Source organism: Ranitomeya imitator, chromosome 1, assembly GCF_032444005.1.
Source record: "Ranitomeya imitator isolate aRanImi1 chromosome 1, aRanImi1.pri, whole genome shotgun sequence".
Classification (NCBI taxonomy): Eukaryota; Metazoa; Chordata; class Amphibia; order Anura; family Dendrobatidae; genus Ranitomeya; species Ranitomeya imitator.
In genome coordinates, this window is record NC_091282.1 from 391,004,637 (window position 1) to 391,027,647 (window position 23,011).

The 23,011-nt window shown below is 42.0% G+C and overlaps 1 protein-coding gene across 1 annotated transcript in view; it reads right to left on the bottom strand.

Annotated features, from left to right (window-relative positions):
- CNTNAP4 (contactin associated protein family member 4) overlaps positions 1–23,011 on the bottom strand; it is an 820,352-nt gene that overhangs the window by 415,122 nt on the left and 382,219 nt on the right. Inside the window, exons 7-9 of the mRNA XM_069762123.1 lie at positions 22,761–22,904; positions 6,332–6,593; positions 4,049–4,198 (exon numbers count right to left, since the gene is read on the bottom strand). Of these exons, the coding sequence (XP_069618224.1) occupies positions 4,049–4,198; positions 6,332–6,593; positions 22,761–22,904 (556 nt within the window). The remainder of the gene's footprint in view (positions 1–4,048; positions 4,199–6,331; positions 6,594–22,760; positions 22,905–23,011) is intronic.

Sequence of the window (23,011 nt, forward strand, 5' to 3'; positions counted from 1 at the left end):
AAAACGGCGCTCCTTCCTCCCGAGCTCTGCCGTGCGCCCAAACAGTGGTTTACCCCCACATATGGGGTACCAGCATACTCAGGACAAATTGGACAACAACTTTTGGGGTCCAATTTCTCTTGTTACCCTTGTGAAAATAAAAACTTGGGGGCTAAAAAATCTTTTTTGTGGAAAAAAAAAAATTTTTTATTTTCATGGCTCTGCATTATAAACTTCTGTGAAGCACTTGGGCATTCAAGGTTCTCACCACACATCTAGATAAGTTCCATGGGGGGTCTAGTTTCCAAAATGGGGTCACTTGTGGGGGATTTCTACTGTTTAGGCACATCAGGGGCTCTCCAAACGCAACATGGCGTCCGATCTCAATTCCAGCCAATTCTACATTGAAAAAGTAAAACGGCACTCTTTCTCTTCCAAGCTCTGCGGTGCGCCCAAACAGTGGTTTACCCCCACATATTGGGTATCGACGTACTCAGGAGAAATTGCACAACAACTTTAGTGGTCTAATTTCTCCTGTTACCCTTGTGAAAATAAAAATTTGTGGGCAAAAAGATCATTTTTGTAGAAAAAATTCAATTTTTTTTTTCACGGCTCTACGTTATAAACTTCTGTGAAGCACATGGGGGTTCAAAGTGCTCGCCACACATCTAGATAAGTTACTTAAGGGGTCTAGTTTCCAAAATGGTGTCACTTGTGGGGGGTTTCCACTGTTTAGGCACATCAAGGGCTCTGCAAACGTGACATGGCGTCCGATCTCAATTCCAGCCAATTCAACATTGAAAAAGTAAAACGGCGCTCCTTCACTTCCAAGCTCTGCGGTGCGCCCAAACAGTGGTTTACCCTCACATATGGGGTATCGACGTATTCAGGAGAAATCGCACAACAACTTTTGTGGTCTAATTTCTCCTGTTACCCTTGTGAAAATAAGAATTTGTGGGCGAAAAGATCATTTTTGTGTAAACAAAAGCGATTTTTTATTTTCACGGCTCTACGTTATAAACTTCTGTGAAGCACTTGGGGGTTCAAAGTGCTCACCACACATCTAGATAAGTTCCTTAAGGGGTCTAGTTTCCAAAATGGTGTCACTTGTGGGGAGTTTCCACTGTTTAGGCACATCAGGGGCTGTCTAAACGTGACATGGCGTCCGATCTCAATTCCAGCCAATTCTGCATTGAAAAGTTCTGCGGTGCGCCCTAACAGTGGTTTACCCCCACATATGGGGTATTGGCGTATTCAGGAGAAATTGCATAACAAAATTTATGGTTACATTTCTGTTTTTACACTTGTGAAAATAAAAAAAATGGTTCTGAATTAAGATGTTTGCAAAAAAAGTTAAATGTTCATTTTTTCCTTCCACATTGTTTCAGTTCCTGTGAAGCACGTAAAGGGTTAATAAACTTCTTGAATGTGGTTTTGAGAACCTTGAGGGGTGTAGTTTTTAGAATGGTGTCACACTTCATTATTTTCTATCATATAGACCCCTCAAAATGACTTCAAATGTGATGTGGTCCCTAAAAAAAAATGGTGTTGTAAAAATGAGAAATTGCTGGTCAACTTTTAACCCTTATAACTCCCTAACAAAAAAAAATTTTGTTTCCAAAATTGTGCTGATGTAAAGTAGACATGTGGGAAATGTTATTTATTAACTATTTTTTGTGACATATCTCTCTGATTTAAGGGCATAAAAATACAAAGTTTGAAAATTGCAAAATTTTAAAAATTTTCGCCATATTTTCGTTTTTTTCATAAATAATCGCAAGTAATATCGAAGAAATGTTACCACTAACATGAAGTACAATATGTCACGAAAAAACAATCTCAGAATCAGCGGGATCCGTTGAAGCGTTCCAGAGTTATAACCTCATAAAGTGACAGTGGTCAGAATTGCAACAATTGGCCTGGTCATTAAGTACCAAATTGGCTCTGTCACTAAGGGGTTAAGTCTGTGTCACTGTAATACTAAGCAACATCTAATTTGTTGATGATATAATTTTGATAAAAGTATAATTTATTCGCCTGTGACTTCATTCTTTACCTCAGAAATTATAGGTCCTATTTAAGTGGACCATTTAATAGGGAATAAATACTTGTATTGGTTTAAAATAGAATCCTGCGAACACTTTCATATATGAGCTGTTAATTGCATCACATATCATAATTTACATGTCATATATACTCGAGTATAAGCTGAGTTTTTCAGCACTTTTTTGTGCTGAAAAAGCTCCCCTTGGCTTATACTCGAGTGAGGGTCCCTGAAGACAGAGGGGGAGAGCCTACTGCGGCTAAAACCTGAGCCCGCTAATAGAAAGAAATGAATAGTTACTGTGCTAGCAGTGAATTTTTTTTTCTGTAATAGCAGGCACAGTAGTCACAGTTGCCAGCTTGCTGCAGAGACCGGGCAATCACAGCCATAGACATGGAGGCCAGTGAATATTTATTTCCTTAAGTAGCGGGCCCACGTGATTGCCCCACCAGCTCCAGCTGCTGGCACTGGAACAAGACGCTGTGATGTAGTGCAGGAACAGTAAGTAGGATGGTTTATTTTTTTAATGTTTTTGTGATGGGACCATGCATACAATGATGGAGATGAGGAGCTATGCATACTACGATAGGGATAAGGAGCCATGCAGACCAGGATAGGGATGAGGAGAAATGCATACCAGGATAGGGATGAAGCGCCATGCAGACCAGGAAGGGGATGAAGAGCCATGCATACAAGGATGAGGATGAGGAGCCATACAGACCAGGGTAGGGATGAGGAGCCATGCACACCAGGTAGATATTAGAGGGTCATGCATACAAGAATGGGGATGAGGAGACCATGCATACCAGGATGGCGATGAGAGGACAATTCATACTCAACTTATACTTGCGTCATTACGTTTTCCCAGTATTTTTGTATAAAAATTAGGTGCTTCGTCTTATACTAGGGTCAGCTTATACTTGAGTAAATACGGTAAGAAGAAATATCCCAGCAAGACCTTGTTAGGGGTCGAGTTCCTGCCTCTGCACAGGGGAGAATCTCCAGCCATCTCCTCTACCGTCTCCCATTCCTCTCCAGCCGCAGTGGAGCCTGCTCAGCGGAGACGTCGGCCCCAGCGTATGGCTCAGCCTGATACTGTGCGGATGGTTTCTGCTGCTTTCCCAGGCTCAGCCATTGAAGCAAGTACTGGTCAGCGACGAGCAGATGTCTCTTGGACCAAGTCTTGCTTTTTCTCTTCTGAGAATGCCCAGGGTATGACCTCTCATTAGAGGTCAGGGGTCATGCTCAGGTACTGCTGCAGCTCCCATTGGTCCTCTAGGAAGGTCCTGAAGTTGCTCTGGTATTGCAGCAGCTTCCATTGGTCCTCTAGGAAGGTCCTGAAGCTTCTGCAGCTATAAAAGGTTTGCATGGCCGGATGGCCATGCGCTAGCATCACTTCATGTTATGAGCTTGCTAATTGTGGTCGCGCCTGTATGATTGTATTCAAGGACCCGGCTGAAATAAGCCCCTAGAATACCGGCACCTCCGGTGAGGAGTTTTTGTGTGCTTCTCTGTGTGTGCGTGACCACTGCCTGCCATCAGCTCAGCAGTTAGCTGTGTTCCTCTGTTCCCCTAACAAGGCACAGCATGTTATTTTCTGTGTGACTCAGTGAAGTAACTGAGTTCGCTTATACCGCCATATAGTGCCATCACTTTCTAGCAGCAGGTTGCACGGTGGACCCCAGGCTGCGAACGCACCAATTATAACATCCATATTAACTCGGTGCGTTCTGCCAGTCCTCACAGACCTTTTGTCATCTATATGAGTAAAAGTTAAGTATTTTCATCTCTTTCACTTGTTTCACAAATATGTTTTTTGTAGATTTAAATAATAAGAAAGGCTAATTTCTGTATGACCACATACATAGGGCACAATTTTCCCCCTCCCTACATGGCACTGATCTGTCAAAGCAGCAATGAAGGGTAAATGAGGAAATCATAGTTGGTGAAACTCAGAAGCGATATTAGATGCCAATTCTAGAGGGTGAAGTGATGAAAAAATATAAGAATTATATACTATTTTACCTCCAAAATAGAAGTTCTCTGTTGAAGATACTTGAAATGGTAAGCTCAGGTATGAGCTTGTAGATCCATCATTATCTATGATTAGATTTACACGATTCCTTTTAGCAGTAAGAAAAATATAATGCCTTTGTCCATTGTTAAGTTCAAAACCTGTAAAATCAGCAGAATAAGCAAAAAGTAATAATGTTAATTATAAATATGATGCTAAATAAAATATGTACTGTATATTGTAATAAGAAAATCTGTTGCCTAGTACACTATCCAATGTAAAAGAATCATATTAAAGCTCCGGGCTATATCCTTAATGGTCAAAAAAAGGTATAGAACGTTTGTTTATGAGAAGAGTGTTCCTCTTTCTCACGTTGCAGAGACTGATTCACTGTTTTGAAAACTTTGGGAACATTTTTTTCCCTCTACTTAAATCCATGTATTTTTGGCTAAAAATAATATATACATTTGGTTTAATTTTCATTAAACTTTGCAACATTTGCTTCTGTATCTTCTGAGCTGCACTGTCTATGGCTGGCTGCAGAATAACAATCTGAGAATTTGTCAGTGAGCTCATTTTACCCGTCTGATGTGAGAGTTTCTAACTCTTTTACCTGTCTGTTTTTAGCTCCTCTCAGCTAGTTTCAAACCATAGATTACATCAAAGCTGAATATGCCAGGAAACAAATATCATTCGAAAGCAAAAAAATGCAAAATTTTGGAGGAAATTGACTGGCAAAAAATATTTTTTTGCTCTAAGCACAGTTATATGAAAAAGTTTGGGCACCCCTATTAATCTTAAGCTTAATATTTTATAAAAATTGTTTTTTTTTTTTTGCAACAGCTATTTCAGTTTCATATATCTAATAACTGTTGAACACAGTAATGTTTCTGCCTTGAAATGAGGTTTATTGAACAGAAATTGTGGAATCTGCATTCAAACAAAATTTGACAGGTGCATAAGTATGGGCCCCCACCAGAAAAGTGACATTAATACTTAGTAGATCCTCCTTTTCCAAAAATAACAGCCTCTAGTTGCTTCCTGTAGCTTTTAATGAGTTCCTGGATCCTGGATGAAGATATTTTTGACCATTCCTCTTTACAAAACAATTCCAGTTCAGTTAAGTTTGATGGTCGCCGAGCATGGACAGCCCTCTTCAAATGATCCCACAGATGCTCAATGATATTCAGGTCTGGGGACTGGGATGGCCATTCCAGAACAGTGTAATTGTTCCTCTGCATGAATGCCTGAGTAGATTTGGAGCGGTGTTTTGGATCATTGTCTTGCTGAAAAATCCATCCTCTGCGTAACATCAACTTTGCACCAGAAGCAGTGTGACAGACTGGTGGAAAGCATGCCAAGACGCATGAAAGCTGTGATTAAAAATCATGGTTATTCCACAAAATATTGATTTCTGAACTCTTCCTGAGTTACAACATTAGTATTGTTGTTTCTAAATGATTATGAACTTGTTTTCTTTGCATTATTTGAGGTCTGAGGGTATGTGCACACGTTGCGGATTTGCCTCTGGAATTTTTTGTGCGGATTCTGCATCTCTTGGCAGAAAACGCAGGTGCAAATTTGATGCATTTTTTTATGCGGATTTTGTGTGTATTTACTGCGGATTTCATGCGTTTTTACCCCTGCGGATTTCTATAATGGAATGGGTACAAAAACGCTGCAGATCCGCACAAATAAGTGACATGCTCCTTCTTTTTAATCCGCAGCGTTTGCCGTGCCGAATTTTCCGCACCATTAGCACAGCATTTTTTTTTCCATTGATTTACATTCTACTGTAAATCACTTGCGGATCTGCAGCATTTCTGCGATGAAAAAAACGCTGCAGATCCGCAGTAAATCCGCAACGTGTTCACATAGCCTGAAAGCACTGTTTTTTTTTTTATTTTGACCATCTCTCCTTTTCGAATAGAAAATGTATTGCTTGGAAATTCAATGACATGTTGTCAGAAGTTTATAGAATAAATGAACAATTTACATTTTACTCAAAAATATACCTAGAAAGAGAAAAATCAGACAAACTGAACACTTTGCAGTGGTCTCTTAATTTTTGCCAGAGCTGTGGATCAGTAATATAATTCCTATTTCATGTGTTTCATATGTTTAATATTTACAGGTTATAGCACTACAGAGTGCAAGTTTATTTGTTAGTTATAAAATATAATCTACCAAATGTTGTTACATAACCTCCACCCTCTTTTCCTTTCCTTCCTTCCTACTATTAAATGTCTGGTTCACTAATCAAACAAGGAGGTAGAGTATGAGTAAGGCCATACCTGTAACTGTATCCAGATATAATTTTCCATTTTTGAAAAGACTCATTTTAAGTTTTCCATCAGAAACATACAGAACAAATTGAAAAGGAGCTGAGCTGAGTTTAGTGGAAAACAAAAAGCCTTCCTTGTTCCAAGTGCGAAAATAAAAAGAGATTGTAACTTCTTCTTGCAGAGGTAATCCCGGCAAAAGCAAATAGCTTTGTGAATTTAAAAATGTCACTGGAACCACTGGAGGCTCTTGACAGGAAAATGAAACATTTCCCTAGAACAGAAAAAAATAAATTTAAATACATTCTTGTCTGTTTGTTTCATGAAGTCACAAATATTATAATATGAATCTAAGTGAAAGAAAGGTTATAAGAAAAAAGAACAGATACAAAAGTAAATGTCGAAACTTTTTTTATTAATAACATTACATCATGTTCACAAATATAGAAGCTAATTAATTGTAAAAGAATTGTGCTAGGCGCACTTCAATTATATTTACATTTTCACCTGTCACACTGGCGGGTGTAGACCTCCTGCATGACAGACCATGCTTTCCCAGGAGGAGTGTGATATAGTGCCTACAGGAAATTCACCGGCCATCTGATGGCAAGATGATAATTGACTGCTGGAAGACACCAAGCACCACCTAGATGCCACCAAAGAGCCAGACAGGGCACAGCAAGATGTATGGGAAGTGAAGCATTGCCACTAGTGAACTATAAGGTGGGTAACCCCTGAAATTTGCTCTGTGCAACCCTGAGCACCCCGTGCGGCAGTCGTGTTCCTACCAATGTCTTAACCTAAGCATCACCTTGGCTAGCGTGTGGGGCAGCAGGAACACTAGTCCTGCCCTACAACCTAAACACAACTGAAACAGATAAGGGTAAAAGAAACAGCAATCGATCAATGCACACTCAGAATACAGAAAGGTATAAAGGGACAGAAAGGATTATCAAACTAAATTGAGAAAAACATAGTAACATAGTAACATAGTAACATAGTAACATAGTTAGTAAGGCCGAAAAAAGACATTTGTCCATCCAGTTCAGCCTATATTCCATTATAATAAATACCCAGATCTACGTCCTTCTACAGAACCTAATAATTGTATGATACAATATTGTTCTGCTCCAGGAAGACATCCAGGCCTCTCTTGAACCCCTCGACTGAGTTCGCCATCACCACCTCCTCAGGCAAGCAATTCCAGATTCTCACTGCCCTAACAGTAAAGAATCCTCTTCTATGTTGGTGGAAAAACCTTCTCTCCTCCAGACGCAAAGAATGCCCCCTTGTGCCCGTCACCTTCCTTGGTATAAACAGATCCTCAGCGAGATATTTGTATTGTCCCCTTATATACTTATACATGGTTATTAGATCGCCCCTCAGTCGTCTTTTTTCTAGACTAAATAATCCTAATTTCGCTAATCTATCTGGGTATTGTAGTTCTCCCATCCCCTTTATTAATTTTGTTGCCCTCCTTTGTACTCTCTCTAGTTCCATTATATCCTTCCTGAGCACCGGTGCCCAAAACTGGACACAGTACTCCATGTGCGGTCTAACTAGGGATTTGTACAGAGGCAGTATAATGCTCTCATCATGTGTATCCAGACCTCTTTTAATGCACCCCATGATCCTGTTTGCCTTGGCAGCTGCTGCCTGGCACTGGCTGCTCCAGGTAAGTTTATCATTAACTAGGATCCCCAAGTCCTTCTCCCTGTCAGATTTACCCAGTGGTTTCCCGTTCAGTGTGTAATGGTGATATTGATTCCTTCTTCCCATGTGTATAACCTTACATTTATCATTGTTAAACCTCATCTGCCACCTTTCAGCCCAAGTTTCCAACTTATCCAGATCCATCTGTAGCAGAATACTATCTTCTCTTGTATTAACTGCTTTACATAGTTTTGTATCATCTGCAAATATCGATATTTTACTGTGTAAACCTTCTACCAGATCATTAATGAATATGTTGAAGAGAACAGGTCCCAATACCGACCCCTGCGGTACCCCACTGGTCACAGCGACCCAGTTAGAGACTATACCATTTATAACCACCCTCTGCTTTCTATCACTAAGCCAGTTACTAACCCATTTACACACATTTTCCCCCAGACCAAGCATTCTCATTTTGTGTACCAACCTCTTGTGCGGCACGGTATCAAACGCTTTGGAAAAATCGAGATATACCACATCCAATGACTCACCGTGGTCCAGCCTATAGCTTACCTCTTCATAAAAACTGATTAGATTGGTTTGACAGGAGCGATTTCTCATAAACCCATGCTGATATGGAGTTAAACAGTTATTCTCATTGAGATAATCCAGAATAACATCCCTCAGAAACCCTTCAAATATTTTACCAACAATAGAGGTTAGACTTACTGGCCTATAATTTCCAGGTTCACTTTTAGAGCCCTTTTTGAATATTGGCACCACATTTGCTATGCGCCAGTCCTGCGGAACAGACCCTGTCGCTATAGAGTCCCTAAAAATAAGAAATAATGGTTTATCTATTACATTACTTAGTTCTCTTAGTACTCGTGGGTGTATGCCATCCGGACCCGGAGATTTATCTATTTTAATCTTATTTAGCCGGTTTCGCACCTCTTCTTGGGTTAGATTGGCGACCCTTAATATAGGGTTTTCATTGTTTCTTGGGATTTCACCTAGCATTTCATTTTCCACCGTGAATACCGTGGAGAAGAAGGTGTTTAATATGTTAGCTTTTTCCTCGTCATCTACAACCATTCTTTCCTCACTATTTTTTAAGGGGCCTACATTTTCAGTTTTTATTCTTTTACTATTGATATAGTTGAAGAACAGTTTGGGATTAGTTTTACTCTCCTTAGCAATGTGCTTCTCTGTTTCCTTTTTGGCAGCTTTAATTAGTTTTTTAGATAAAGTATTTTTCTCCCTATAGTTTTTTAGAGCTTCAATGGTGCCATCCTGCTTTAGTAGTGCAAATGCTTTCTTTTTACTGTTAATTGCCTGTCTTACTTCTTTGTTTAGCCACATTGGGTTTTTCCTATTTCTAGTCCTTTTATTCCCACAAGGTATAAACCGCTTACACTGCCTATTTAGGATGTTCTTAAACATTTCCCATTTATTATCTGTATTCTTATTTCTGAGGATATTGTCCCAGTCTACCAGATTAAGGGCATCTCTAAGCTGTTCAAACTTTGCCTTCCTAAAGTTCAATGTTTTTGTGACTCCCTGACAAGTCCCCCTAGTGAAAGACAGGTGAAACTGTACAATATTGTGGTCGCTATTTCCTAGATGCCCGACCACCTGCAGATTTGTTATTCTGTCAGGTCTATTAGATAGTATTAGGTCTAAAAGTGCTGCTCCTCTGGTTGGATTCTGCACCAATTGTGAAAGATAATTTTTCTTGGTTATTAGCAGAAACCTGTTGCCTTTATGGGTTTCACAGGTTTCTGTTTCCCAGTTAATATCCGGGTAGTTAAAGTCCCCCATAACCAGGACCTCATTATGGGTTGCAGCTTCATCTATCTGCTTTAGAAGTAGACTTTCCATGGTTTCTGTTATATTTGGGGGTTTGTAACAGACCCCAATGAGAATTTTGTTACCATTTTTCCCTCCATGAATTTCAACCCATATGGACTCGACATCCTCATTCCCTTCGCTAATATCCTCCCTTAAAGTGGACTTTAGACAAGACTTTACATAGAGACAAACCCCTCCTCCTCTCCGATTTTTACGATCCTTTCTAAACAGACTGTAACCCTGTAAGTTAACTGCCCAGTCATAGCTTTCATCTAACCATGTCTCGGTTATTCCCACTATGTCAAAGTTACCTGTAGATATTTCTGCTTCTAGTTCTTCCATCTTGTTTGTCAGGCTTCTGGCGTTTGCGAGCATGCAGTTCAGAGGATTTTGTTTTGTTCCAATCTCCTCACTGTGGATTGTTTTAGAAATGTTCTTACCTCCCTTCTGAGTATGTTTTCCTGGGTCGTCTTTGTTCGAGTCTAATGTTTTTCTTCCCGTCCCCTCTTCTTCTAGGGGACACAGGAACACACCAAACAAACTTCCAAACAGCAAAGTCCAGAGACAACTGCTAGACGACTACTCTTTCCACAGCTCACAACTCCATTCCAGTACCAAGATATAGTATGCTTTCACTGGCAACTACACTACCTAAGAGGTGAATACTTACACCAGAGGGGATAGGATAAATCAGAACAGCTGAAATAACTTAAGATGGAAAGCTTTAGGAGACAAACAGAACTACTCAACCCTTGCAATAAAAGAACAAAGGAAATCTGCACAGCTAACTAGAATATAGATCCAATCAATGCAGGTATGTGTGCAGCCAAACGCTGATATCTTCTGATCCCTAAAATGGAGGAAACCACTCTCTGTCACAGTATACCCATGACAACACCCATACAGTCAAGTTGCAACTAGGCTTTTTTTATCTGTCTAAATAACCTCTTAAAGACAAATTGTCTTGCCTGCAGCCTCAACCCTTCCAGCACTCAGCAGATCACATGCACTGCCAAACCCCACCCCATAGGTACAAGGGTAAAACTAAACACCATAATATTAGATATTGGAAGCAAAAATAAACTGGATTATGGCAAATAAGCATTATTGAAACATTCATGGACTCTAACTATAATGCATTGAATAAGTAATAATAATAGTGTTTCCAGAAAAAAATTTCAGTGGTGGAAATCTATTTAGAACAAATGATTGACAGGCATGATCATTATTTATCGATATGAGAATCACTTACAGTGGCACATAAAAGTTTGGAGTCCACTAGTCAAAATCACTGTTATTGTGAACAGTATAGCAAATATGTAAGGTTAAAGATGACACGCTTCCTTTGTATTTTAGCCAAATAATATATATATATATATGTATATATATATATATATATATATATATATATATATATAGCACAGACCAAAAGTTTGGACACAACTTCTCATTTAAAGATCTTTCTGTATTTTCATGACTATGAAAATTGTACATTCACGCTGAAGGCATCAAAACAATGAATTAACACATGTGGAATTATATACTTAACAAAAAAGTGTGAAACATCTGAAAATATGTCATATACTAGATGGTGGCCCGATTCTAACGCGTCACGTATTCTAAAATATGCATGTCCACGTAGTATATTGCCATACAGACTTGTTCACTGTGCAAGTAGCCCATGTGTTCCTGTTTCCATAATTGTTCTCTTGTGTCTACAAGACTGGGGAGTTCCACCACTCCTCTTGGGCTATCTGCACAAAAGCTGTTCTACCCTGTATGCACACATGGATTTTTCCTCTCTGAACCCTGTTCACACAGGTTATATACAGATGATCAGGTTTTTAAATACATCAGATAGGGATTGCATACATTAGTTAGGACTGCTCTGATAAGGGTATACCGTGAAGATTGGTAGAGCAGCTTAGTATACATTTTTTGCAAAAAAACGTATCAACCAAATACCCTGTTTTTTACATCTTTTACTAGCACTTGCGGATTACTGCAACATTTTTTCAAACTGAGTGTTTTTGGTTTTACTATTCTCTTTTGTGTCTTCAGGTTTCTTGGTGGTGTGTGAACATGATCATACAGACTTGTTCACTGTGCAAGTAGCCCATGTGTTCCTGTTTCCATAATTGTTCTCTTGTGTCTACAAGACTGGGGAGTTCCACCACTCCTCTTGGGCTATCTGCACAAAAGCTGTTCTACCCTGTATGCACACATGGATTTTTTCCTCTCTGAACCCTGTTCACACAGGTTATATACAGATGATCAGGTTTTTAAATACATCAGATAGGGATTGCATACATTAGTTAGGACTGCTCTGATAACGGTATACCGTGAAGATTGGTAGAGCAGCTTAGTATACATTTTTTGCAAAAAACGTATCAACCAAGTACCCTGTTTTTTACATCTTTTACTAGCACTTGCGGATTACTGCAACATTTTTTCAAACTGAGTGTTTTTGGTTTTACTATTCTCTTTTGTGTCTTCAGGTTTCTTGGTGGTGTGTGAACATGATCATACAGACTTGTTCACTGTGCAAGTAGCCCATGTGTTCCTGTTTCCATATATATATATATATATGTATATATATATATATATATATATATATATATATATAGCACAGACCAAAAGTTTGGACACAACTTCTTATTTAAAGATCTTTCTGTATTTTCATGACTATGAAAATTGTACATTCACGCTGAAGGCATCAAAACAATGAATTAACACATGTGGAATTATATACTTAACAAAAAAGTGTGAAACATCTGAAAATATGTCATATCCTAGATGGTGGCCCGATTCTAACGCGTCGGGTATTCTAAAATATGCATGTCCACGTAGTATATTGCCCAGAGACGTAGTATATTGCCCAGTCATGTAGTATATTGCCCAGCTACGTAGTATATTGCCCAGTCATGTAGTATATTGCACAGCCCATGTAGTATATTGCCCAGTGACGTAGTATATTGCCCAGCCACATAGTATATTGCCCAGTCACGTAGTATATTGCCCAGTCACGTAGTATATTGCCCAGGGACGTAGTATATTGCCCAGTCACGTAGTATATTGCCCAGCTACGTAGTATATTGCCCAGTCACGTAGTATATTGCACAGCCCACATTGTATATTGCACAGCCCACGTAGTATATTGCCCAGCTACGTAGTATATTGCCCAGTTATGTAGTATATTGCACAGCCACGTAGTATATTGCCCAGTCACGTAGTATATTGCCCAGCTACGTAGTATATTGCCAGTCACGTAGTATATTGCCCAGCGACGTAGTATATTGCCCAGCCATGTAGTATATTTCCCAGCTACGTAGTATATTGCCCAGTCACGTAGTATATTGCACAGCCCACGTTGTATATTGCACAGCCCACGTAGTATATTGCCCAGCTACGTAGTTGTTATGTTTGCTAATGACAGGTGTTATGAAGGCAATCCAGAAACACAGTGTGCTTAGCGATCAGAGCGCACACAGTGATCTGACAAATACCCAAAAATACAAGAACGAGCTCTGAGACGTGGAAACTCTGTAGACTGCACACCTGATCCTATCCTAAACACAACTAAAAGCGGCTGTGGATTGCGCCTAACAACTACCTAGGCAACTCGGCACAGCCTAAGAAACTAGCTAGCCTGAAGATAGAAAAATAGGCCTGACTTGCCCCAGAGAAATTCCCCAAAGGAAAAGGCAGCCCCCCACATATAATGACTGTGAGTAAGATGAAAAGACAAAACGTAGGGATGAAATAGATTCAGCAAAGTGGGGCCCGATATTCTTGGACAGTGCGAGGACAGTAAAGCGAACTTTGCAGTCTACAAAAAACCCTAAAGCAAAACCACGCAAAGGGGGCAAAAAAAAACCACCGTGCCGAACTAACGGCACGGCGGTACACCCTTTGCGTCTCAGAGCTTCCAGCAAAACAAAAGACAAGCTGGACAGAAAAAAAGCAACAAAAAAGCAAAAAGCACTTAGCTATACAGAGCAGCAGGTCACAGGAACAATCAGGAGAAGCTCAGATCCAACACTGAAACATTGACAAGGAGCAAGGATAGCAGCATCAGGCGGAGTTAAGTAATGAAGCAGTTAACGAGCTCACCAGAACACCTGAGGGAGGAAGCTCAGAAGCTGCAGTACCACTTGTGACCACAGGAGTGAATTCAGCCACAGAATTCACAACAGTACCCCCCCCTTGAGGAGGGGTCACCGAACCCTAACCAGAGCCCCCAGGCCGACCAGGATGAGCCGCATGAAAGGCACGAACAAGATCGGAAGCATGAACATCAGAGGCAAAAACCCAGGAATTATCTTCCTGAGCATAACCCTTCCATTTAACCAGATACTGGAGTTTCCGTCTAGAAACACGAGAATCCAAAATCTTCTCCACAATATACTCCAATTCCCCCTCCACCAAAACCGGGGCAGGAGGCTCAACAGATGGAACCATAGGTGCCACGTATCTCCGCAACAACGACCTATGGAATACATTATTTATGGAAAAGGAGTCTGGGAGGGTCAAACGAAAAGACACAGGATTGAGAACCTCAGAAATCCTATACGGACCAATAAAACGAGGTTTAAATTTAGGAGAGGAAACCTTCATAGGAATATGACGAGAAGATAACCAAACCAGATCCCCAACACGAAGTCGGGGACCCACACGGCGTCTGCGATTAGCGAAAAGTTGAGCTTTCTCCTGGGACAAGATCAAATTGTCCACTACCTGAGTCCAGATCTGCTGCAACCTATCCACCACAGAATCCACACCAGGACAGTCCGAAGACTCAACCTGTCCTGAAGAGAAACGAGGATGGAACCCAGAATTGCAAAAAAATGGAGAAACCAAGGTAGCCGAGCTGGCCCGATTATTAAGGGCGAACTCAGCCAACGGCAAAAAGGACACCCAATCATCCTGATCTGCAGAAACAAAACATCTCAGATATGTTTCCAAGGTCTGATTGGTTCGTTCGGTCTGGCCATTAGTCTGAGGATGGAAAGCCGAGGAAAAGGATAGGTCAATGCCCATCCTACCACAAAAGGCTCGCCAGAACCTTGAAACAAACTGGGAACCTCTGTCAGAAACAATATTCTCAGGAATGCCATGCAACCGAACCACATGTTGAAAGAACAAAGGTACCAAATCAGAGGAGGAAGGCAATTTAGCCAAGGGCACCAGATGGACCATTTTAGAAAAGCGATCACAGACCACCCAAATGACTGACATCTTTTGAGAAACGGGAAGGTCAGAAATGAAATCCATCAAAATATGTGTCCAAGGCCTCTTTGGGACCGGCAAGGGCAAAAGCAACCCACTGGCACGAGAACAGCAGGGCTTAGCCCTAGCACAAATCCCACAGGACTGCACAAAAGTACGTACATCCCGTGACAGAGATGGCCACCAGAAGGATCTAGCCACTAACTCTCTGGTACCAAAGATTCCAGGATGACCAGCCAACACCGAACAATGAAGTTCAGAGATAAGTTTATTAGTCCACCTATCAGGGACGAACAGTTTCTCTGCAGGACAACGATCAGGTTTATTCGCCTGAAATTTTTGCAGCACCCGCCGCAAATCAGGGGAGATGGCAGACACAATGACTCCTTCCTTGAGGATACCCGCTGGCTCAGATAAACCCGGAGAGTCGGGCACAAAACTCCTAGACAGAGCATCCGCCTTCACATTTTTAGAGCCCGGAAGGTACGAAATCACAAAGTCGAAGCGGGCAAAAAATAACGACCAACGGGCCTGTCTAGGATTCAAGCGCTTGGCAGACTCGAGATAAGTCAAGTTCTTATGATCAGTCAATACCACCACGCGATGCTTAGCTCCTTCAAGCCAATGACGCCACTCCTCGAATGCCCACTTCATGGCCAGCAACTCTCGATTGCCCACATCATAATTACGCTCAGCGGGCGAAAACTTCCTGGAAAAGAAAGCACATGGTTTCATCACTGAGCAATCAGAACCTCTCTGTGACAAAACCGCCCCTGCTCCAATCTCAGAAGCATCAACCTCGACCTGGAACGGAAGAGAAACATCTGGCTGACACAACACAGGGGCAGAACAAAAACGACGCTTCAACTCCTGAAAAGCTTCCACAGCAGCAGAAGACCAATTAACCAAATCAGCACCCTTCTTGGTCAAATCGGTCAATGGTTTGGCAATGCTAGAAAAATTACAGATGAAGCGACGATAAAAATTAGCAAAGCCCAGGAACTTTTGCAGACTTTTCAGAGATGTCGGCTGAATCCAATCCTGGATGGCTTGGACTTTAACTGGATCCATCTCGATAGTAGAAGGGGTAAAGATGAACCCCAAAAATGAAACTTTCTGCACACCGAAGAGACACTTTGATCCCTTCACAAACAAAGAGTTAGCACGCAGGACCTGAAAAACCATTCTGACCTGCTTCACATGAGACTCCCAATCATCTGAGAAGATCAAAATGTCATCCAAGTAAACAATCAGGAATTTATCCAGATACTCACGGAAGATGTCATGCATTAAAGACTGAAACACAGATGGAGCATTGGCAAGTCCGAACGGCATCACTAGATACTCAAAATGACCCTCGGGCGTATTGAATGCAATTTTCCATTCATCTCCTTGCCTGATTCTCACCAGATTATACGCACCACGAAGATCTATCTTAGTGAACCAACTAGCCCCCTTAATCCGAGCAAACAAGTCAGATAACAATGGCAAGGGATACTGAAATTTAACAGTGATCTTATTAAGAAGGCGGTAATCAATACACGGTCTCAGCGAACCATCCTTCTTGGCTACAAAGAAGAACCCTGCTCCCAGTGGTGATGACGATGGGCGAATATGTCCCTTCTCCAGGGATTCCTTCACATAACTGCGCATAGCGGCGTGTTCGGGCACGGATAAATTAAATAATCGACCTTTAGGGAATTTACTACCAGGAATCAAATTGATAGCACAGTCACAATCCCTATGCGGAGGTAGAGCATCGGACTTGGGCTCTTCAAATACATCCTGATAATCAGACAAGAACTCTGGGACCTCAGAAGGGGTGGATGACGAAATCGACAAAAATGGAACATCACCATGTACCCCCTGACAACCCCAGCTGGATACCGACATGGAATTCCAATCCAATACTGGATTATGGGTTTGTAGCCATGGCAACCCCAACACGAACACATCATGCAGATTATGCAACACCAGAAAGCGAATAACTTCCTGATGTGCAGGAGCCATGCACATGGTCAGCTGGGCCCAGTATTGAGGTTTATTCTTGGCCAAAGGTGTAGCATCAATTCCTCTCAATGGAATAGGACACCGCAAAGGCTCCAAGAAAAACCCACAACGTTTAGCATAATCCAAATCCATCAGATTCAGGGCAGCGCCCGAATCCACAAACGCCATGACAGAAAACGACGACAAAGAGCATATCAAGGTAATGGACAGAAGGAATTTGGACTGTACAGTACCAATGATGGCAGACCTAGCGGACCGCTTAGTGCGCTTAGGACAATCAGAAATAGCATGAGTGGAATCACCACAGTAGAAACACAGGCCATTCAGACGTCTGTATTCCTGCCGTTCAACTCTAGTCATAGTCCTATCGCACTGCATAGGCTCAGGTTTAACCTCAGGCAGTACCGCCAAATGGTGCACAGATTTACGCTCGCGCAAGCGTCGACCGATCTGAATGGCCAAAGACAAAGACTCATTCAAACCAGCAGGCATAGGAAATCCCACCATGACATCCTTAAGAGCCTCAGAGAGACCCTTTCTGAACAAAGCTGCCAGCGCAGATTCATTCCACTGAGTGAGTACTGACCATCTCCTAAATTTCTGACAATATACTTCTATATCATCCTGACCCTGGCACAAAGCCAGCAAATTTTTCTCAGCCTGATCCACTGAATTAGGCTCATCGTACAGCAATCCGAGCGCCAGGAAAAACGCATCGACACTACTCAATGCAGGGTCTCCTGGCGCAAGAGAAAATGCCCAGTCTTGAGGGTCGCCGCGCAAAAAAGAAATAATAATCAAAACCTGTTGAATAGGATTACCAGAAGAATGAGGTTTCAAGGCCAGAAATAGCTTACAATTATTTTTGAAACTTAGAAACTTAGTTCTATCTCCAAAAAACAAATCAGGAATAGGAATTCTTGGTTCTAACATAGATTTCTGATCAATAGTATCTTGAATTTTTTGTACATTTATAACGAGATTATCCATTGAAGAGCACAGACCCTGAATATCCATGTCCACACCTGTGTCCAGAAACACTCAAATGTCTAGGGGAAAAAAAAAAAAGTGAACACAGAGCAGGAAAAAAAAAAAAAAAAAATGATGTCAGAACTTTTTCTTTCCCTCTATTGAGAATCATTAGTTTGGACTCCTTGTACTGTTATGTTTGCTAATGACAGGTGTTATGAAGGCAATCCAGAAACACAGTGTGCTTAGCGATCAGAGCGCACACAGTGATCTGACAAATACCCAAAAATACAAGAACGAGCTCTGAGACGTGGAAACTCTGTAGACTGCACACCTGATCCTATCCTAAACACAACTAAAAGCGGCTGTGGATTGCGCCTAACAACTACCTAGGCAACTCGGCACAGCCTAAGAAACTAGCTAGCCTGAAGATAGAAAAATAGGCCTGACTTGCCCCAGAGAAATTCCCCAAAGGAAAAGGCAGCCCCCCACATATAATGACTGTGAGTAAGATGAAAAGACAAAACGTAGGGATGAAATAGATTCAGCAAAGTGGGGCCCGATATTCTAGGACAGAGCGAGGACAGTAAAGCGAACTTTGCAGTCTACAAAAAACCCTAAAGCAAAACCACGCAAAGGGGGCAAAAAAAACCCACCGTGCCGAACTAACGGCACGGCGGTACACCCTTTGCGTCTCAGAGCTTCCAGCAAAACAAAAGACAAGCTGGACAGAAAAAAAGCAACAAAAAAGCAAAAAGCACTTAGCTATACAGAGCAGCAGGTCACAGGAACAATCAGGAGAAGCTCAGATCCAACACTGAAACATTGACAAGGAGCAAGGATAGCAGCATCAGGCGGAGTTAAGTAATGAAGCAGTTAACGAGCTCACCAGAACACCTGAGGGAGGAAGCTCAGAAGCTGCAGTACCACTTGTGACCACAGGAGTGAATTCAGCCACAGAATTCACAACACGTAGTATATTGCCCAGCCATGTAGTATATTGCCCAGCCACGTAGTATATTGCCCAGTCACATAGTATATTGCCCAGCTACGTATTATATTGTCCAGTCACGTAGTATATGGCACAGCCCACGTTGTATATTACACAGCCCACGTAGTATATTGCCCAGTCACGTAGTATATTGCACAGCCCAAGTTGTATATTGCACAGCCCACGTAGTATATTGCCCAGCCACATAGTATATTGCCCAGCCACATAGTATATTGCCCAGTCACGTAGTATATTGCCCAGTGACATAGTATATTGCCTAGTCACGTAGTATATTGTGCAGCTACATAGTATATTGCCCAGTCACGTAGTATATTGCACAGCCCGCTTAGTATATTGTCCAGCCACGTAGTATATTGCCCAGCCACATAGTATATTGCACAGCGACGGAGTATACAGCACAGAGCCACATAGTATAGAGACTTAAAAAAATAAACATATACTCACCTTCCGAAGGCCCGTTGAAGTCCTACTATACTCACCATCCGCCGCCTTTCCCGCTCCTCGCGACGCTCCCGGGACCGCTCCATTGCAAGCTGCAGCTTCCGGTCCCAGGGCTCGTATGAGCAGAACCTGTGATGACGTCGCGGTCACATGACCATGATGTCACGGCAGGTCCTTGTCGCACACCAGCCCTGGGACCGGATGCTGCCGCTTGCAATGGAGCGGTCCCGGCAGCGTCGCGAGGAGCGGGAAAGGTGGCGGATGGTGAGTATAGCAGGTTTTTTTTTATTATTATTATTATTTTTAACATGACATATTTTAACTATTGATGCTGCATATGCAGCATCAATAGTAAATAGTTGGGGACACACAGGGTTAATAGCAGTGGTAATGGAGTGCGTTACACCGCGGGCCGTTACCGCTGCCATTAACCCTGTGTGAGCGGTGAGTGGAGGGGAGTATGGAGCAGGCGCCGGGCAGTGAGTGCAGGGGAGTAGGGGAGGGACTAATCGGACTGTGCCTGTCGCTGATTGGTCGTGGCAGCCATGACAGGCAGCTGCCGAGACCAATCAGCGAATGAATAACTGTGACAGAACGACAGACAGACAGACGGAAGTGACCCTTTGAAAATTATATAGTAGATTCTAGGTTCTTCAAAGTAGCCACCTTTTGCTTTGATGACTGCTTTGCACACTCTTGGCATTCTCTTGGTGAGCTTCAAGAGGTAGTAACCGGGAATGGTTTTCACTTCACAGGTGTGCCCTGTCAGGTTTAATGAGTGGGATTTCGTTCCTTATAAATGGGGTTGGGACCATCAGTTGTGTTGTGCAGAAGTCTGGTGGATACATAGCTGATAGTCCTACTGAATAGACTGTTAGAATTTGTATTATGGCAAGAAAAAAGCAGCTAAGTAAAGAAAAATGAGTGGAAATTACTTTAAGAAATGAAGGTCAGTCAGTCCGAAAAATTGGGAAAACTTTGAAAGTGTCCCCAAGTGCAGTGGCAAAACCAGCACAGGCAACAAGCAGAAGAGACTTGTTTGGGCTAAAGAACACAAGGAATGGACATTAGACCAGTGGAAATCTGTGCTTTGGTCTGATGAGTCCAAATTTGAGATCTTTGGTTCCAACCACCGTGTCTTTGTGCGACACAGAAAAGGTGAACGGATGGACCCTACATGCCTGGTTTCCACCGTGAAGCATGGAGGAGGAGGTGTGATGGTGTGGGGGTGCTTTGCTGATGACACTGTTGGGGATTTATTCAAAATTGAAGGCATACTGAACCAGCATGGCTACCACAGCATCTTGCAGTAGGATGCTATTCCATCCGGATAGCGTTTAGTTGGACCATCATTTATTTTTCAACAGGACATTGACCCCAAACACACCTCCAGGCTGCGTAAGGGCTATTTGACCAAGAAGGAGCGTGATGGGGGGCTACGCCAGATGACCTGGCCTCCACAGTCACCAGACCTGAACCCAATCGAGATGGTTTGAGGTGAGCTGGACCGCAGAGTGAAGGCAAAAGGGCCAACAAGTGCTAAGCCTCTCTGGGAACTCCTTCAAGATTGTTGGAAGACCATTTCCGGTGACTACCTCTTGAAGCTCATCACGAGAATGCCAAGAGTGTGCAAAGCAGTCATCAAAGCAAAAGGTGGCTACTTTGAAGAACCTAGAATATAAGACATAATTTCAGTTGTTTCACACTTTTTTGTTAAGTATGTAATTCCTTATGTGTTAATTCATAGTTTTGACGCCTTCAGTGTGAATGTACAATTTTCATAGTCATGAAAATACAGAAAAATCTTTAAATCACAAGGTGTGTCCAAACTTTTGGTCTGTACTGTACATATAAAAGATGGTAGACACCTGGGGTGGAAGTGCTTACATTTGCTTTTAGACCAATTGTACAGGGTGGAGCGCGGTAATTTGCTTTTTTGCACTGCATGCTGTGGCGGCACTGTCGGTCGAAGAGAGGGGAGAGTGGGTGTGGCTTACAGTGGCTGATGGGAGATTTGTATTCCTCTGCCTTCCAGTTGCCATCATGCAGTGGACACGTGAGGAGAGGTCATTTTGTGTTGAAGCGTATTTTTCAAATGCCCACTCGATCATTGCAGTGCAGCGTGCTTTTCGTTTACAATTCGCTGTTCCTCCACGCGGACGTGTTCCTGGACGGCAATCAATTGTAAATTGGGTGAATGCATTCAGAACAGCAGGGAATGTGTCATGTGTACGAAGGGGACCTGAGAGAAGGATTACAACACCACAAAACATCGAGAGAGTTAGAGCAGCAGTAGTGCAATCTCCAAAACGCTCTGCTCGGAAGCAATCATTTGCTCTTGGCATTTCAAGACGTTCTCTCCACCGGATTCTTCATGATGAACTGAATTTTCACCCGTATAAAATGTGCGTGGTCCAACATTTGTCAGCATGGGACTATTTGACACGGCGGACCTCTTGTGAAGACATGTTAGCAACGATACCGCGTGACGCAATTGTGTTTTTTTCTGATGAGGCACATTTTCACCTCAGTGGGTGTGTAAACAAACAAAATATGTGTTACTGGAGTGAAACAAACCCCAGAGAAGTTCACGAGAGACCGCTGCATTCGGACCGCGTCACTGTGTGGTGCGCCATATCACGAGTAGGCATCATTGGTCCTTACTTTTTTCAGGATAATGGTCGTGCCATAACTGTGAACTCCGAACGGTACTTGTCTATGATACAGGATTATTTTCAGCCGGCTCTTGAGGCAATGGAGCTAGAGGATACATGGTTCCAACAGGATGGTGCCACTGCACACACAGCGAGGGTTACCATGAATTGTTTGAGGCAAATGTTTCCTGGACGGCTTATCTCTTTGAGGGGAGATGTGAACTGGCCAGCACGCTCACCAGATTTAGCCCCATGCGATTTTTTCCTTTGGGGTTACCTGAAGTCTAAGGTGTATATCAACCGTCCCAAAGCCTTGGAAGACCTAAGGAACAATATTGAAGCTGAAATTGGCAGAATACCAGTGGACATGCTTGTTAGAGTTCATGAAAACTTCAGAAAACGTATGCAGCAGTGTGTGGATAGCGAAGGTCGACATTTGCCAGATACACTATTTAAAACCATGTAATTTAAAAATTCCATTACTGTTCAGTATAATTAAAATATAAAATAAATTTTTCTAATGATCATAATTTTTTTATTTCATTCCCAAATCAGCAAATTACCGCGCTCTACCCTGTACATTAACATTCAAGCTTATATCCATAACAGGAATCATTATTACCTCAATGTGGATCTGAGGTTTATATCTTTTGGCCAAGTCAGAGATGTTTAAACCATTGTAATAAAGATTTTCAATACATCCATGAAAGTTCTTCCGCAGCAGTGATGCTGATTTTCCTTGTGATGCAATCCCTCCAAAGCTAAGCTTAGAAGAAAATAAAATCAATATATCCATTAAGCCAATGTCTATGTATACTACAAAATGGTGCAATTACATTCTTAATTGAGTATTTAATTACTGCATTTTTTTCT